General features: G+C 38.6%; 1 protein-coding gene across 2 annotated transcripts in view; it reads left to right on the forward strand.

Annotated features, from left to right (window-relative positions):
• LOC139135693 (uncharacterized) overlaps positions 1-20,077 on the forward strand; it is a 41,687-nt gene that overhangs the window by 7,113 nt on the left and 14,497 nt on the right. The window contains exons 4-14 of one of the 2 annotated variants that reach the window (XM_070703323.1): positions 6,333-6,460; positions 7,066-7,225; positions 8,684-8,731; positions 9,336-9,529; positions 10,997-11,104; positions 12,100-12,184; positions 13,029-13,148; positions 13,747-13,863; positions 15,739-15,849; positions 16,489-16,545; positions 16,931-18,882. In XM_070703323.1, coding sequence (XP_070559424.1) covers positions 6,333-6,460; positions 7,066-7,225; positions 8,684-8,731; positions 9,336-9,529; positions 10,997-11,104; positions 12,100-12,184; positions 13,029-13,148; positions 13,747-13,863; positions 15,739-15,849; positions 16,489-16,545; positions 16,931-18,015 — 2,213 coding nt within the window. In that variant the 3' untranslated portion in view covers positions 18,016-18,882. Of the gene's footprint in view, positions 1-6,332; positions 6,461-7,065; positions 7,226-8,683; positions 8,732-9,335; positions 9,530-10,996; positions 11,105-12,099; positions 12,185-13,028; positions 13,149-13,746; positions 13,864-15,738; positions 15,850-16,488; positions 16,546-16,930; positions 18,883-20,077 lie in introns of those variants that run through there. The other variant, XM_070703320.1, reaches the window with a different exon arrangement.

The following is a 20,077-nucleotide window of genomic DNA, read 5'->3' on the forward strand; positions in this document are numbered from 1 at the left end:
TTAATTGTACATCATTTGCAGATATCCAGATATTTCTGGAAATTAAGATGTACATGTACATGCACAAGTTCAGCATACATTTTCATTTGATGATGCTGAATGCAGACTCAAGGTGAAAGTTTTAAACATTAGGAATTAAAATTGGTGAAAGCCAACTTGTTTTTAATTTTCTCTTTTTCTAATTTGGTTGTCATAAAACCAAGTAGCTGCCACGGAAAGCAACAATGCTGAGGAATATTTTAGATCATTTCTTGAACAAAACACCTTATCAAAAACATGAATTCACATGTTATTCTGCTCATTCCATTAACAATCCAATGTTCATATTAAAATGCAGATAACCCTGTGTAAGTCAAAGTTCACATTTTGTCAGCAGTATTTTTCAAAATTGACAGAGCATTCATATTTCAAATTTTTTTAACAAACTTTAATCTTAAAATAGTCATGATGCGCATGTTTTCAGATGACATGAAACAATACATGTTAATTTGGTTTTTTTGCCTTTTCTGCCAGCCGCCACTGAGAAATCTTTGATTATACATATCAGAATGAATGGGACACAAAAGTATTAGCATCAATACACAATGTGTAAGCCTATCCATATTTCTCCTAGCCTCATACACACTGAGATCACTTCTTGGACTACAGCAAATTTCTTGTGTACACAATATTTCAACAATCCGACACCATAGCATTGATGCAGAGCCACATGATCTTCTGGATGCACATACAGGATTATTGGAAAATCAACCCTTTTGTAAATTTTTCACCATATATTTTTGACAGTAATACATAATATTTTTATTTTCAACATTAAAAACTATTCGCTGAAAAGCAACTTGAAGATGAGACGGCCATAAATTTATTTTCAAAAAAGTTTATAGTAGATGTAAGCACTGTAAAAGTTATGTAGAACATTTAAAAAATTTAGAAAGGGTAAAATTGAATAGAATGAAACATAGAAAAAGGAGCAGAAAAGAAGAGAGGATAAAAAATACGAGGACTATGACTGGTTAAAGTTGCTCTTGAGTGGGAACCTTCAAAATTTAAACGTAAAAGAATTAGATAAATACCTTGATAAACATAATTACCAAACCAAAAAAAATTGAAAGCTGAAAAAGTTCAAATTATAACCGCACATATACATGCACAACCTTCATTCAATTTAAGAAAACTGTCAGGGAAGATGTAACAACTTACGTCACAGATGAGTCAGAGTCAGATAGCAGTGACTCTGAATTGGAAATCTCTGTCAATGGAGTCATTGAGAGTGATGATGATGGTGTTGGTTCTGAATATAATAGTGACACAGACACTGAACTGACGAAATCCCAGAGAACCAACGTGACCATGTTACTTTAAGAAGTGGCAGAGTAGCAAGTCGTTTTGTTTTGAATTAAGGTGGAGCTGCATGTTGCCAACACAGTTTTTTTCAAAGCAATATTTCTCATCAAAGATGACAAGGAAACCCCCTCATACCATATACCGTACTTTCAAAAAGCAGAGACTCTAAAGTTTAGTATGGTAGCAGTAGTTACTCAAAGGATGAAGTGGGTGTATATTTGGGGTAAAAAACCTCAATTTTGGTATTAATGATAAAAATTAATTTAAGTCAAAAACTAGACAGTATTTTCTGAAATGTAATATTTCACTTGAAAGGAGAGTATATGTAGAATAAAACGACTATTTTATTGGCATTATCCATCCTCATTTTAAAATTGTAGGGGTTTAAAGACTGACACTCTAATAATTGATTAAAATCATGATCAGCAAAATTAAAATGCCTCTTATTCAAAATGCCTTTTTAAAAATGTAAGAGCTTTATTGCCAAACAAAACCAATTGATAGTCGTTTTGTTATATAGCATTTAAAAAACATAATGTGAAATTTCAGAAAATTTGACCCAGTCGGAGTGGAGTTATATTCTTCGGAAATTTTGAAATTGGGAGGCAAAAGAAGCCAAGAAATCGGGTGATTTGCATACATTTGCACAAATTAACACTTCTTTATCATGCAACTTTACACTGCTTTACAAGCTACAAGGTAAACCCAACCTGATGATGCTGAATATTTGCTGTAATTTTTAGCATTTGTTTACTGATGATGCTGAATATTTGCTGTAATTTTTAGCATTTGTTCAATGTTCATCTCTGTGTATCAGCATTTGTTTGAAATTCTATCACTACATAGAACACCCAATGCTGTATTTAGCAACATACCAGTGTGAACATAAATGACCATCGTTATTGTTGTTAAATGAATTCTAGCCTGGACTTGATTCGAGATCTCTTTTCAACAAAAACAACCCCGACTGTTTACTGTATGGTTTGTGTTGACATGCTAAATACTGGACATTTCATGACGCTTCAGGGAGGAGAACAAGATACTGCAGTAGATGCATAAAACAAACCACTGTGAATATTACCGAATTTGGCAGCTAAAGGAGTTTAACTAAACACGTTGAGTTTATCTGTCACCCAGGTAGCATCTATGGTTCTCTTTTGTAGAGATCAGAAATTCTGGGCAAATATTGAATTGATGATTTTTTTCCTTGGCCCCCCCCTAAAAGATTGTGGTATTTTTGTCTGGCCCCCCCTAAATTTCTTGGGAAAAATGGGTGGCTCCCCCTGAAAATCCTCCACCCCCCCCCCTGGAAGTAAATTCTGAATCGTCCCTAATGATCAAATGAATGGTGGGAGGCATCATACTAACGTGACGAAACCTCCCGAGCGTACTCAGGAAGATAAAGTGACAGGAAATTATCAGCAATGTTGTAACACATGTTAACAGTGTAAGGGGGAGTATGCTTGCATTGTCAGCAGAGACGTGTAATCACAGTTCTTTTTGTGTAACCACAGTTCTTTTTGTAACCACAGTTCTTTTTTTTCCGCCCGGCGTGTATTGGGTGCAGTACGACTTTTTTGTTCCTGTATTGTCACCTTGCCTGTTTTGTCCATGCTTATGAATTACTCCTGTGTGAGGAGTGTGTCCAAAATAACCAAAATAAATAAACAAGTACGTAAAAACGTAACTTGCAAGTCGTGTGTCACAACGTGGTTTGGAGGATTGAGTACTACAAGTATTTTGTCAGTGCCCTCCGTTACGTTTACAGACTTACAGTGTCTGTAGCTATCCGCATCACAACTAGTGGGTTTTATACTTAACTACTGATAATGAAATCGGATTTTCATATTCCATTTTTAATTTCATACAGTGCAACATATTGCGGGAACACAAATCGGAATGTTTACGAAACGTAAAGTAGGGATCTCAATACTCGACTAACTTATAGATATTGCGCCAATATACTCACCTTTAATAATATTCCATGCGTCGTCCCCTCCAAAAAAATATAATTATTGTTAATCAATGACACGATAAACTGTAAATCATTTATATTTTATTTTTCTCAAGTAGCTTCGACAAACTTGAAAGTAGTCGTGTGTAGATGTTTTCTACGATCAAGGATACGTTCAAACTTCAATACAAAGGTATAACCCTTCAGATGTTTGTTTCGAGTTCATTGGTGAATCCCTTGACTTGTTTGAAGAAGTACAGGTGATAAATATAGAATGCGTAAAAATAAAAATATGCTTCCAGGAGAAAAGGATTCGCTTTGTTTCTTACCTCTGTGGGGACTCACGCAAAATTCGACGGGAAGAAATTCAACGAAAATAAGGCGCATGAGTTTGATCTGTATAAATTCTTTCCAGGTCGAACTCAGGCCAATATTTCAACGTTACGTTTTGCATGTTGTCCACAGAATATGTCACGTGCCACATGATATGTATCACGTGCTCACTCCTATGAACCCCGAAATTCTCATGTCACTTTTTTGTTTATGTTCAAAGGAGAAACATGACGAACAAGATTGCTTTGAGGTTTCTTAAAGAGTTTTGCAAAACTGAAAATTGGGAGGATGGCGTTTGTTGGGCAAAGTGCTTTCAATCACTCACGAGAACATAGCGATCGTCTGTGCGATAAAAACCGCCGATTATTCTAAGAAATCAACTCCTTCAAGATAGCCGACGCTGAGTCCTTGCACGGACAGTAGAAGCGGGACCATACTGTCTATGGTCATTGGTATACGCGAGAATCGAATGGATGGGCAGGAAATTACAATACACACCAAGCTGACCCGAATCAGCGACTCGGAACACATATCGTTGGCAGTCATGCTATCAGTGCATGTAGTTTTATTTCCTCCTGCATTCATACACACTTGTTGATTGTCAGTGAAGCCACCCAGAATGTACATATTCAAAAATGACCTTACCAAAATCAACGAATCTGAACACATAATGTGGCTGGTCATGGCATCATTCAGTAGTTTTTGGACGCTCTGTGCTCTACTTGCCACTGCAGTCCATGGCATAGAAATACATTTACTTTCTCATAAACTATGTTGGTAGGCCTATAGGGGCCTACTTAAGGTAGTATGCACCTCGAAAGTGAAAGACTTAAACTTTTGCTCTAACTTTCCTCAAGGAATCTTTAAATCATTCTCTTTCAAAATCAAGTATAATTAAAGCTGCAAGCAGCGTTGGCGGGGCCCAAGCGATTAACCTGGTTTCCAAATCTTCCACTGATTATATTATGTGCAAAATTTTAGCTTGAAAACAGTCAAGTTCTTGTAGAGAAGAATTTTGAACATCATCTCACATTTATCTGTTCCATGCAAAATACAATATGGCGGCAAAAACATGTGAGCGATCTAATTGCCTTTCACAAACCTGAAAGAGCTCTCACTAAGAATGACAAAAGTGGAATTTCACTTCCATCAGTGTTTTGGTTCAGGAGAAGAAGATTTGTAAAAGTAGGATTTTGAACATCATCTAATAGTTACTGTACGTTTCACTTGGAATTTAATATTTTACGGAAAATCCAATATGGCGGCAAAACCACGTGACCGATCAAAATGCCTTTCGCAAACTTGAAAGAGATCACACTTAAGATGTAAGACATAAAATTTCAGCTCAATCGGTGTGTTGGTTGTGGAGAGGAAAATGTTTAAAGATTAAATCATGATTTTCCTAAAATCCAATATGGCGGCCAAACCACGTGACCGATCAAAACACCTTTCGCAAACTTGAAAGAGATCACACTTTTTATGTTACTTGTCAAATTTCAGTCGAATCGGTGTCTTGGTTCTGGAGAAGAAGATTTTTAAAGATTAAATCATGATTTTTGCAAAATCCAATATGGCGGCCAAACCACGTGACCGATCAAAACGCCATTCGCAAACTTGAAAGAGACAACACTTAAGATGTTACATGTCAAATTTAAGTCAAATCGGTGAGTTGGTTCTGGAGAAGAAGATTTTTAAAGATTAAATCATGATTTTCGCAAAAATCCAATATGGCGGCCAGACCATGTGACCGATCAAAGCGCCTTCCGCAAACTTGAAAGAGATCACACTTAAGATGTTACATATCAAATTTCAGTAGAATCGGTGTGTTGGTTCTGGAGAAGAAGATTTTTGAAGATTAAATCAGGATTTTCGCAAAATCCAATATGGCGGCCAAATCACGCGACCGATCAAAACGCCTTTCGCAAACTTGAAAGAGATCACACTAATGATGTTACATGTGAAATTTTAGTCGAATCGGTGTTTTGGTTCTGGAGAAGAAGATTTTTAAAGATTAAATTGGTATTTTTCAAAATCCAATATGGCGGCCAAGGTCACGTGACCGCATGCGATTTTATTGGCAAATTTTTAAGACCTTAGGCCATGCTTGGTACACAAAAAAATTCAAATCGACTAGACCCCTAGGTATTCTGGAGAAGCCATTTTTAGATTTTTGGAAAATCCAATATGGCCGCCAGGTCACGTGACCAATCAAAATTTCTATACCCAGGTGCACGAGATCTCATAGGTACATATTAGCCCTGCAAGTTTCAGAAGTTTGCGGTAAGCGGTGTTTGAGTTCTAGGTCGACAAAAAAAGAGCGGAAGAAAAAGAAGAAGAAGAAAGTTGAATTCCTATAAAACCAATAAGGGCCCAGCCGGTAGGCTTGGGCCCCTAAAAATAGGGGGTCACCGTACAAATTTTGGTACTAGAGAAACAAATTACCCAAGATTTACCGATATTAGAAAATCAAAATGGCCGCCATCCCTGTGTTAACTCTATGGAAAAAAATAAAAATTTTCGAATTTCGAAAAACTAAGTCGGTGAAAAGTTTTCTTTCACAAAGAGCTTTAAAATGAACCCCCACATGTGGTATATCAGAAGAGAATTGTAAAAGTTTGAGAGTCCGAATGTCTGTCCCCGAGGTGCGTTCTACCTTAATTAGGCTAATCAGTTTTATTTTTTTCTTTTAACTTTATTATAGACCATCCCCAAGGCTTCCATGTGTTGCTGAGAGGTCTCACAAACCACGGGGAGTACATGTATGACTATTTTCACGAGGAATGGTGTTTTACTATTAATATGACAGGATTTGACTACAAGAATGTTTATGTAAGTTTGCACTCCTTTTTTCCACTCCGATGATATTTAGATTTTCACACTTTGACCTTCTGTTATGTGTACATGTCTGTGGACATTTTCCAATACAGATTTCAAACCAGTCATGGTAGCCTTTACAAATTTGAAAAAGAAAATCGTACATGTAACTGTACTTAATGATTAGACTTATTTCCCCGTGAAGTGTCTCGTGGCATACAATTGGAATCATTAAGGAGTAATTTAGCCGAACAGCTCTTTTTTCGTGAGCTCTTTGAAATTTGGAAAGTGTTCTGCCGGTTCTGCCTGTTGTCCAATAGCTTCATTAAAATATTACTCTACTCGATACGCTGGAGACAACCATAAAAACTTATATTACTACATGGACAAAACGTGATAGTAGATATCCTTGTTATATTGTTATGTCGTAAATTACGCCACAATTAAAATCAGAATGGCTACGACATTCTTTTGTCCAGGAGAATTTGTGTATGATCAGAAAAACCGTAGACAGTTGAAGCTACTGTCTATGGAAACTAAGCATATTTTTTGCGATGGTTCCAACTGGTTGACTTTTATAAATGAACAGTTTATTTCATTCTTTTTCAATTTACCAACAGAGTCGGTACCTTACTTTTCAATTCGATTGTTTCCGTCCACTGGCACCCTACTGTGAATATCAGCTGGTGGTTCGGACTTTACCGGTTACTGAAGAAGTTTCACCGGATGGCAAGACGGGACCCACGTCAACACAAGCCAGTCTTCGATTCACGACTCCACGTGAGTATTAACTCGGACAGGCGAACTCCAAAGTAACCCAGGCCTGGTCGAGGCTAGTGTACAGCAGACTGGGTTTTGTAGTTTGCCACCCGGATATGCCTCACGGGCAGACCAGATAAATCACTGCCCGCTGTTATTGAATCTGCAGAAAGCATGACCTTTCTCACGAGAAGCCTGCGTCAGCATGTTTATTTGTTTGTTTGTGAGGTGGGGGGGGGGGGTCGCAATCTAGGAGGTTAAAGATCCGTGTATTTTCAATATATTCAGTTCTTTTTGTAAAATAAAGTTTCTCGTTCTGCTCCCAAAATTATGTCAAAATGCCCCGAGCTCAGCTTTAATCAACACAGCTAAGACGGTATGAGAGCAACGCTCCTGTCATAGGGTATTCAGTAGTCATTAATGATAATAAAGAAATATGAAAAAATATTATGGAAAATACGAAAATTATTAAAGAAATATCAAAAATATGAAAATTATTATTGTTGTTGTTATTATTTTCATCATTATCATCATCATCATCATCATCATCATCATCATCATCATCATCATCATCATAATAAATATGAAGCACTATTGGCAATGTTGAATTCCTACCAAAGTTCACCAGCCGAGCGAAAGTACTCTATAATGATGATGATGATGATGATGATGATAATGATGAAAATAATAACAACAACAATAATAACAATTTCATATTTTTTCATATTTCTATAATAATTTTCATATTTTCCATAATATTTTTCATATTGCTTTATTATCATTAATGACTACTGAATGCCCTATGCTCATACCAACCACTGAACTTCAGTCCCTACTAGACTCTACATGATTTGTCAACGTTTACACACAATCACCTGTGGTCTATCCCGCACGGCGTCTATGCGCCCCATAGACTGTGTACATATGCCTTCTCAGGCAATTGTACACACGTCTATGGGGCGCATATATAGACGCAGAGCGGAATAGACCACAGGTGACTGTGCGTTTACATCGCATATTCTACACAATGCATCGGTTGTTTTTTTTAACATTCTTAACGGGCCCTGGATAATTGAAACGCGCATGATCAACGAAAATCATTACCTTTTGGAGTGATTTTGCTCTCTTTTGATTTGCATGCGTGGTTTGGCGCTAATGTGTATGCTAAGTTTACTGGAAACTAAGTACGGGTAGTACTCGATCAACTATCAGATTCTGCTGTGAAATATCTTGACATTGAGAAAACCTCTTAGTGCTTTCAAGCCTTCCAACTGTTTCAGCAATTTATTGTGTTCAAAGAAAAAATCTCAATTCCATCGTCGCATTTTGCACCTCCAAACTTTCGTGTGTACAGGTGCTTGACGTGAAATTGGGAACAATGATGCAGTAGACGTTTCGGTACAAGGCAACGATTTTGACTTTTGAATGGTAGCGTTGCTAAGATTTAGTAAGACTTTGAAGTTTATTCCTCAATTGCAGCGTGCGACGATGATCGGATAAGCAGGACTACGCAATGTTTATTAAAGGGTAGGTAAACTTAAAGGCGGATATACACTTTCAATGCAAGGCTTTGTGTTTTTCAAGGTCGAACCATGTTCAGACTTGACCCACGTTGCTACAGCAACTGGACTCAGGTATTTGATTTCAGTTCTAGTTCGTTGGTTATCGAGAGTTGTGATTTACATATGAGTTCTTTTTATTCTACATCAGAATGTCTTCATGATCGACCTCGCTCCAGGCTTTGATAAACCTCGGAGAAAATTGGTTTCGTTAAAATAGGATGACAGTTTGTCGCAGTTTCAGCTATTGTTAACAATCAATGAAACATTAATAAATGTCTGTCATTATTACATATTCAGTGAAGTGGCGATACATATTGGGCTGGTTTTACATATAAGTGTAGTATACGGTATTTCATGTTGGGTTAATAAGTACATATTAGCCTAAGGGTGATGCGTGCAGGTCTGTTGGACTTTTAAAATACCTCTCTCTCTCTCTCTCTCTCTCTCTCTCTCTCTCTCTCTCTCTCTCTCTCTCTCTCTCTCTTATATTAGCATTTCACTGTAATTGATTGAGCTGTAAACCACCAACTATTATCGATTGTTGTGTATTTCATGTTGCTATTTTTCAGAGAAGGCATCCCATTGGCAGCCGACGTATCTGATCCCATCATCCCCAGCTTACAACAAAATCAAAGTCAAGTTTGATCTTCCCCCTCAACGCTATGGCCTCACTAGCTATGGGATTAGCATTTACAGATACAACCGAGAAAGCATAGGCTTTCCCTGCTCAAAATTCGTCGATGATGCTCCTGAGGTTTTTCAAGTGAGTGGTGTCATTTAAATGATTACATTTCACTGTATCACTGTTTTATCATGGAGAAATACTAGTACAAAAAATTGTACGTAAAGACAATCTGCATTCAATCACAGACAAATATAGACACAGACTGGCAACGCGGCATGCCTTTTGTTCCATGGTCGTCTCGGTAGACTATTGCCTTTTCGTATTAAAATGAGCTTCAAAGGTGTTAAACTTTTTGGAGACTTTGTTTGTGGTTGATAATTGCACGAGATTATGCGAAAAATACGACGAGATGGCATCGTGCTGCCAGTCGCGTAGCAACCATAGTTACTTTGTGAGCTCTTAGGGCAGAAAGACTGCTTCACGCCAATCAAAACATAACACGCCAGCAGTTTCATAAACATGTCCTTCCTTGATGAACGTGTAAAAGACGGTATGACTGACCGTAAACCATTGAGTAAAACCAGACAGTATCGATAAAAGACTTTCAAATTTGGTTCAAACACACTCATTATATATTCATAAAAATATGAGAGGAATTTTTAAAACGGTAAAACTCACTTTCCTGAAGCTCAAAACACTCCCGTTTTCGCCAGCACGCCAATTCCGCTCAGCACCAAACGACAACAACAACACAAACTTTGCCGAACATACTTTCGCTTAACAATTGGCGAAAATCCGAAAATTACCGAAGGATGCATGGTCGGCACTCTTCGGAAAAGAGACTGAAGAGAGGCGAGAGCAACCTGAGGCGAGGCGAACATGGATGGGTTACGTACCGCTTCACGCCTTGAACAATCCGTTTCTAGTCTGTGTCTATATTTGTCTGTGATTCAATCAGCCATCGCTCTCAGTGCGCGCGGGGGGTTATCAACTATTTACCGCCCATCAGTACAGGGATAGTGTTAGGGCGAATGTCCCGATGACGTGGGGGTAACTGTACTGGAGCCCATTAGTAAACCCCAACTGCCCCAATCCCTCGTAAGGTATGAGGGTTGTATCCCGTGGATATTTACAAGTTAAGCATAACTGGGTCAAGGGTCAAGGGTCAGGAATGGGGTTAAGATAGGTGTCCTAATGTCCCCTTTACTAACAAGCCAAGCTCTAGAAACTTGACATCGGTGACCTACCTTGTCCACAGAGACTGCTTTACATTCTGAAACAGTCATGACATGCACGACATAAACTCTACACCCACAAAAGGCACAGATCAAGCGTTTGTATCATGTTATGTTTTAACCTACACGGAAAGCATTAAGGGGGTACTGTAAAGTTAATAATATAGATAATATCCGATGACAATATGACCAATAAAAAATCGGGCACCTTACTGTTAAATACTGTTAAATGGGATATTGTTTAGCACTAAACAAAAAGGCAAGTCACACTAACGACAATTTCTCACAAAATGGTGATTCAGCTTTTTTCTACACCTTCAAATGAAGTCTAACAACATTTTGTTATACTAACTTCTTCCATAACGTGCAGAACGACACCAACGTGCAGATAAGCAATATCTCTATTGATGGCAGCATCGTCTCTTCCCTAGAATACACTTTTGTGAGGAATTTCCCGGCAGGAAACTATTGTATGAAGGTGAGAAATGCGACTTGACCACTTGACCATTTACTACAACGCCAGAATCATGAGCTCCGACGTTGAATCAGCCCGACATTATGACCAGGAACATAATCTCGTCTGTCAGTTTTTGAGCCTACAGAGAATAGTAGTAGCAGGTGTGTCGAGTAATAGCAAGTACATTGAGCCACGATTTTGTCATTTTCGTGACAATGTATGACCTTACATCCTGATAGTTTTGTCAAAATGAACCTCCAAACTTTTAAATACCAACCTATTTAGTGCATTATGTACTGAATTGACACTGTTGCATACTTTCTAGGGCTTTGCGTCTGTTAATTTTATACTTCGTAGCTACACCCAAATACGAGGATGTAAGGCCACGTACGGTTTATGAAAATGAGAATTTTAATAGAGAATTTTAATATATTTCAAATACTCGGTGTTACGCAAGTGAAATTTACAGCGGATCAGGAAAACTTTCGTGTGTACATCTTGACACGAAACAAGAATCGTTTGCTACAAATTTTATCCTCGATTTGATATCAATGTATTCAATTCTTCCAAACATGAGTCGATTTTTGGAGTGACCCATAGTTCTCTTGAGTACTACAAACGTAGTACACTTGTAGGATGCAGTTTCACCATCCGGTGTGTTCTTTTAAGAACTGACAGAGGGGGCCTGTAAGAAGGATATCTCCCAGTTGTGTACGTAATGACTGTAGCGTCTCTATCATCATGGAACATTAGCGATTGCAACCTAGCGCTGTGTAAAGCTCGCATTGTAAATCATTTTGAAAGCCGTAGATACTCAAAACAGGCCTGGGCGATGGCTATTTTTCAGCCATGAAAGTAGCTTAAATGCACCGGCCGTTCGTTAGAAGTAGTATTTATCGATGTGATATGACAGCGGTAGGGCTATTCTTCTCTCATTTTAATGCCCTTTAATATTCCTCATGAATTCGAAAGGAGAGTTGATGCAACTTTAATTTTTTTTATCGTTCCTCATCAAGCTTCATCCGGGACCCGATGATCGCTGTTGGTCTCCCACAGGATCGTTTTGTAGGACATCGGTTACCGGCGAATTTGAAGTGAAAGGTTGGAATTTTCCGTTTCATTACCATACTCACAGCGGTCACCATAATCCACTCACTTCACCATAAAAAACCCCCAAAAAACACATCATGTCCACTTCAAAATTTTTGTCAGCAAGGAGATAAAGTCGAAGTTACTGGCGCGTCAATACAAACTTCACGATGTGAATGTCACGGATTTTTTTTAAAAATTACTGTTAAGGATGGCTATTCCCCCCTATTGTGTCCCTGATTTAGGAAACGCCCCGGAGAGTACTTTGTGATATTAAGAGAGCGCCCTCAGTCCTTATGGAGACTCATAACGTTCGCAGTCACAGTGTAAGGGGGCGACTCACTCCGTACTTAATGTGGCAGCTTTGGCATGTCGTTCGAATTTTCTAATCTTTTACCACTACTGCTGAATATGGTGTCAGTCATAAATACAGTCTGATAATAAAAAGTTCACCCATTGTAGAGAAAATGTCAGGATAATGCCATGTTTAGGGACTGACCAGTTTCTTTGGCCTTGGAGGGGCGGGTGGCGGATTCATGGGAGGGGGGCGTCACCCCGGTATTGACTTTGGTGATGGGGCCACTCTGTTTTCGAAAGTTGGAATAAGGGGTCACCCTGATTGCAAAATTTGGAATAGGGGTTGGCCTCTTTTTGAAGTCGGCAAAAGATAATCCGACACCCCCAAGGGCAAGGCCGAAGAAACTGACCAGTCTCCCTACAGCGCCGTAAATCTATAAACATACGCTAAATGATTCTGCGCAGTGATAATACATCTGTATATTCTAATCAATTCTTAGATTACGTTTCTGCCAATTAATAGAGTTTATCGGGAATTTATGTCATGTTTGTTACACAGACCCTGATCCATGTTTCTCTGATCCGTGTGGTATAAACCATCGATGTCTGCCACTGAACAAAACGCATTACAGCTGCAACTGTACAGAACGCTACTATTTTGATGACGTCACTTGTAAAGGTATGAGAAAGCATATTTATTTGATGTTTTGTGATACAGCCGCAGTGTTTGCTCATCTATCATGGTTTACACCTCCATATCAGCGCCTCTTGACGAAACATAAGTTGTGTTTCAAATGAATTGATGGGTTTGTATGCAAAGGTTGCGATCGTTGTGACTGCAGTTTGGGTACTAGAACTCTAGCAGCCGAACATTTCCCACCAACCAGTTGGGGCAAGGTTTTTATGTGCCTCGAAATTGAATAACCAAAACTTTTGCTCAAACTTTCCTCAACGAAGAATAAAAACCACGGGTCATGGGTCATTTTACTTTTCGCAAGATTCCGAAAGATTCAAAATGAGCCCCATCTCCAGTGGTCAACCAGAAACGAACTATAAAAGTTTGAGAGTCCGAATATCTGTCGCCGAGGTGCATTCAACCCTTATAAGGCAGGTATCAGGTGGTCAAATGTCCAGGGAATCCAAGAGCCAATAGAAAAGCCGTTCACGATTTCCTATTTCAGCTTTGTTCATTAGCTGTGTATATGTAGTTGAAAGTTTTCGGCTTTTCCTAGACACACACTATTTTATCAATTGTGACGTTTTCGTCATCATTACAGAGGACCACTGTTATAGTAACCCGTGTCGGCATGGAGAGTGTATCAGGACTGACTCCAGTTATCTCTGTAATTGTTCAAGTGAGCACACCTTCCATGGCGGAGTCTGTGTTCCACAAGGTAGGCCACTGAAGCATACTTTATTAAAAAAACGTAATCACAAAGAGACAGGATCGGGTTGTATGAATCGACGAAGACTATCAGGTCAAAAGAGATTAGAAAAATATCACAAAGAGTCATATGGAGAAAATGTTCTTTCAATTGTTTTAATTCAAGTCGATTCAATTCAAATTTATTGTCCATTAATGAAACATGCACAAATTGAAAATTTTCTCTACTAGGAACCACAAAGCTCCTGACTTACAATAAAAATACACACGATCTGAAATAAAATCCAATAAATTTCGTATACAATTCCGAGTTTAAAACTGCCACAGCTGAAGGAATAAAATACTTTTTGTACAAGTTTTTGCGCGCAAAGGGTATCTTAAGTCATCGACCTGGCGGGAGGATTTTGAATTCTGTGCTGAGTGGATGTTTGATCCTAATGGATCTGAATGGCTTTCCTCTTGAAAGATTGGTAATATATTACTGAAAGTTGCCGTTGTTTTATACCAACAATCTTTCCAGCCAGATTGACGACTTGTGTTAATCTCATTTTGTCCTTGACTGAGAGGTTGCCGTACCAGGATACAATATTAAACGTTAAGATGCTCTCAACAAGCGAACGATACACAGTTACTAAATATTCTTGCTGACATTCAAGCCTCTCAGTTTCCTGAGGAAGAATAAGCGCTGTTGTGCTTTTTTACAGATAAATTTAGAGTTGTCTGTAAAACGACATTTCGAATCTAAAATTGCACCAAGATATTTAAAATTGGCACTCTTTCAATTTGTTTTCCATCTAGGCCTATAGTTATCGGTCGAAGTAACGAGTCCGGAACTTACTTCTGTGCTCCCATGATACAAAGTTCTTTAGTTTTACCAACATTTAATTCAAGAAAGCTAAGGTCAAACCAAGACTTCAAATAATCTATGAATAGAAAATAACGACTAAGAGAGTATTCGTCTTTGAGTCGTGCAACTAAGGCCATGTCATCAGCAAATTTTATGAGTGAGAATGACATTATTTTACTTCAGCTGAACTTAGGATCATCGCTATAAAAATGGTGATAGTTACACTCCGGACATCCCTGATTACGTTTACTTTGTGATTTCAAAGTTTCCTTGCGTTTTCAAGTTTTATGGGAATATTATCGACTCTAATACAAGTTTTGTCAAGTTTACCCATCTCATTGCTTTTGGTCGAAATGTTGCTGATTCGCGAGTACAAGACTTTCAACATATTTTAACGAATATCTGAACTTCAATTTGCCAAGATTTTGGTATAAAAGCTTTCTTGTACAAAGATTTCACTTTTCCACCCCATTCTCGAATGCTGCGGTCCCACTTTGCGATAGAAAACAGTAGGATCTGTTCAAAGTGTGACGATAAATGGGTTAAAACTGTAACTTTTGATGTATTTTCTGGTTATTTTTAACCTCTTTGTAGAATTGTGTCTCTTGTTCTAGTCCCCAGCCATATTGAAATGTACAACTGCCCAATACAGCCTGTTTTTTGTGCAACTTCAATGTTACATGTATATCGCTGACAACTTTTGTCGGGATTAGAATTCACTGGGCACAACCCATCGTGTTTGTAAGACAAACACTTCGTATTTCAACACACCTTGGAAGAGAAGACAATTTACTTGTTGATCTGAATAAAAAAATAACTACACCGTCAAAAGTGATGTTATTGTCCCTTTGAAGTATCAACGAAAATCATTGATTTTATGTCTATGAGGACAGTGCTACCGTTTTTATCTGTCAGTATACGCCCATGATCTGAAAAGAATCGGTCTTGGATCATCACATTTCTGGAAAATCTAATCCAAGATAATCTTTCATGAAGTCGATTTTACAGTCCTTCATAGGATTACTATTTTGATCACAGTTTCAGTTTCGGATCCTTTGAAGATAGCATCGGTAACTTTGGGATCAATTTTCGCATTTGTTCTGGCTGGCTTGGCTAGCTGGTGTTATTGGAGACAAAGCGCCACATTACGTAAGTACTGTATAAGCTGTAGATCTGAGCTTTTTTCATGAATGTTGTTTGTTTTGACTTCTTGAAACATGCTGAAATACTGGTCAACTGTGCACAACCTCAACTCTGCTTGAATCCAGGCAAGATTAATGTAGTATGCGCCTCGAGAGTGAAATACTTGACTGTTTGCTCAAACTTCCTCAAAGAAACTTTTAACCATTCTCTTACCAAATCAAGAATAAAAATCAGGGGTCACCGTGCAAAATATGGTACTACAGAAACAAATTACCTATCCGAGCCGCCATCCCCTTGTTAACTCTATGGGAAAATAAAAGTTTATAATTTCGAAAAACTAAGACTATAAAAGCCTGTATTACTCCAAGAGCTTTAAAACGAGCCCTTACAAGTGGTAGATCAAAATGGAATAATTTTGTAAAAAGTGTGACAACCCAAATATCTGTCCCGGGGTGCATTCTACCTTAAACATTCGGCCAAACATTTTTGGGGTCTGTACAGAGAGAGAGAGAGAGAGAGAGAGAGAGAGAGAGAGAGAGAGAGAGAGAGAGAGAGAGAGTGTGTCTCCCGGTCAGAGATATTCCGTGACCCATTTCCATCCCTTCTTTCAGATTTATTGTCGATTTCTGTTTTCTCGAATTGCAGCAATCCTCATACCTGATCGCAAAACGACTGCAGACAAGGCCTCAAACGATATCGAAGGTGAGAGCTGGGCTTTGTTTCGTTGTTTATACATGTACTCTGTTTTTCATTTCCCAAGCAAAACACATCTGCACAGGTTTTGCACAAGATAGGGTTCGTTCATACAGAAAAGTTTTGTCTTTTACCTCCAGCATATACCGGTCAACAGTCCCTCTATCGCTGATGATATAGGGACCGTGACCGGTCAAAATCTACCGGCAGTGTTTCTCATATGACATTTTCGCATTGTCGAACGTAGGTATACGGAAGAGAAACTGTATACGGTGCTCGAGTTAACAAGAAGAAAGACCACACATCTGTTGCTCATTATTCAAAAACGCATGCGTCATGAAAAGTTTGAAATACGATACATAACTCAAAGTGATTTTTTAAAACATTTTAACAGGTATTGCACATCCAAAGGTTCTACTCCTGTACAAGAGAGACAGTGAGATGCACATAGATGTGATTCAATTTCTAGCGTCATTTCTTACAAATCAGCTGCATTGTGACGTCATTTTCGACAACTGGGACGTGGACAGCCTAGCAGCTAGTTTAACAGACTGGGTCATGGACAAGATGGAGGAAGCTGATAAGATTGTCACCATCGCGTCGAAGGGAACGCAGACTAAAAGTTCGGCCAGAGCGGGAGACGAGACCAGACAAGGTCTCAACCCACATCTGCATGAGAATTGTCTATTTTCGGTGGCATTGGGGGTTATGGCAAAAGACCTAGCATCTGAATCTGATCGACTCAAAAGATATGTCAATGTTCACTTCAACATCCCGAGATACTCCGAAGAGAAACACATTCCTGAAGTGTCGAAAGTTATCGCGAGCAAGTCATTTAAGCTGCCACAGGAGCTGGAGCACCTGTACATTCACCTTCGCCATCTTTCCCCGGGGTCAATAGCAGGTCATCGCAAGGTGGAAGGATTCAAAGAGAGGCTGAACGGCAGCAGCGAAGGAAAAGCGCTGCTCGATATGATTGAATCGGTGAAAAGGTATGAACATGCAGCTGATGGAGAACCGAACTTGTACGAACACCTCAATGGCAACGCTGCCGTTGTTCCACAGGGAGAAAACAGGGAAAATACAGTGGCTAGGTGGTTACACGGTGGTTACAGCGAGTTGCAAACTCAATCGAACGAAGTTGCTGAAGTTGGGACACCTGTCAGAGACACTGATCAGACTGATACGGGATATTTCTCTCACTGCCAGCCACAGGTAACGGAACCCTTCCTGGAGTATTCTGGTCAGTGTCCCGTGCAACGAGACGAGAACGGTCTGACCGTGCTCCCATGGACGTCACAAACTAGTATCAATTCACACGAATACCCATTCTATGAACCTCAAAACAATGACGAGATTTCGATGCATCGGAAGGAGCCGGATTCCGCCAGCAATTCCTCTTCTCATTCCAGTGACTTTGCTTTGGCCGTCAACGAGAAAACTATCCAACAACAGAGATTGGAAGATACGTCGCTCTAGCAGACTGACTTCCTATTTAATCACGTGAACAATCAATCGAAATGAAATGAAGTCACGTATCCTACATATGCAATCACACGAAGAAGGAAGGTTGAACATGTTATGGAAGCTCGTATTTTATCTGCCAAAAGAGCAGTTCAACTCCTTTTTTAAATAATGGTGGTTTTTTGTCATACTGTTGTCTTATAGTAAATGAAAATAAGTACTTGTATTTCACGTTCCACAATATGCCGTAATTCTTGCAAAAACGTGATGTGCTGGTGAATTGATCATCGACGGTAAATGAAAATCAATTCGTGAACTTGAGATCAGGTATCAATACGCGTAATCAGAATGAATTTACTTGCCACGAAGACTAACAATTTCGTCAATGTCGTATTTACAGAGAGACATGAGTTTAGGCAGATGAATATTCCAGTTGAGAGGTCACTCATTGTCAAAACGAAACCTAGTGTCGCTGTAGTGGGCCGCAGTCATGTGGCAATGCTGTAAGCACATTTGACTTTAAGTCAAGGGTCTACCGTAGTTTCACGTTCAATATCCATGGAGTTGGCGATCGAAATATCATACATGTGTAGTTTTTTGTAGAACTGTATTCACAATCCAAAGTAACAAAGGAATATTTCGCTATTTGTTGTGATTATTTATTGCATAATAACAGAGGAACACTAACCATGTAGACAATTCAATACAACACGTCCTTCCTGCTACCTCGAGTAAGAAATCTATTCAGCCTTGAACTTTTACAAGCTATTAAGAAAACAGAAAACACATTTTTATGCAATACCTGATAATTCTGTTTACTATTTAAATGAACCCACCTTACATTTTCCGATCGGAAGTAAACCTCCACCTGCTGTAGCTTAATTATTTTCAATACTTGGTTCTGTTTGTAAAATCCGGTTTCTTTTCCCACTCCCAAATTTTCAAATGGCCGGAGTCAACTTTTCATTACAGCCCTGAAGTTATGTGTGCGATGTCCAATGTTATTGTTAATCATTGAATTCTAACTCTGACTAGAATTCATTTGATGACAATAATTGCATAATGTACACAAGGCTAATACTTCTTGCATTTCACGGAAAAGAAACAGCATTGTCAAGTTTTCCAGAACAAAAATCATTAAAACTTCATTACAGTTACAGCTTATGGTTTCTTTAAGGCGCCCCGAACATGAACAGCAAGATTACTGGAAGTTCCTCACATTTGCCCACATTTGATATTTCCCTGCCTGTTTCTGGAGAAATTTCATCGCCATTTTCACAAATCAGAAAGAAGTGATCCCTATAGGGAACTTTAAATCCCATTTGAAAGCTACCGGACAAGCCGCTTATAGAATACTGGTAGCATGTTTTCCCCAAAGATTATAGATTTATCCATAAAGGTTACATACGCAAATTTCATCATCTTTTTGACAATTATTCATAAGGCGATGCCTCTGAACCAAACAATGAAGTTTGAAATCTATCAAACCAGTGCTTTCTTCAAAGATTAAGACGAAAATGAGAAGAGAGATGTTGAAATAGTATGCAAATATCATACTAATTTAAGCAACTATACAAAAGAGTATCCGAACCCGAACAAATATATTTAGTTCTGAATATCAAGAACAACTCCTTTGAATTTTATAAAGAAATCGTAATTGTACATTTTTTTCATCAATAATGTGAGGTGCACCGACAAGACTCCACTCAGTACTAGGTAATATTCCAAACATTTGATCTATCTGAAACTAATGACATTTGCTTCAGCAGATTTTGAGGTACAAACTACACAAAGTTGACCTTTTGTAGTTCGCGTGAATGACTAACGTGATGTGCACCTTCAACCATTCTCTTCCCAAGTCAAAACTAAAAATCAGGGTCACTATATGATTGGTCTTTTGGTATAGCCCAGTATATTGAAGCAAAAATTGTATCAATCATCTTTGATTTATGCAGCTACTTGCTTGAGGCGCACAAAATTGTTAAATATAAGTACATCACAAGGACCTCCGTGTCAGCAAGTACAATAACGCAAATCACAACCCTGAGAATGCGATCGTTCATGATATTGACATCGC

The sequence above is a fragment of the Ptychodera flava genome, chromosome 6 (assembly GCF_041260155.1).
Source record: "Ptychodera flava strain L36383 chromosome 6, AS_Pfla_20210202, whole genome shotgun sequence".
Taxonomy (NCBI): Eukaryota; Metazoa; Hemichordata; class Enteropneusta; family Ptychoderidae; genus Ptychodera; species Ptychodera flava.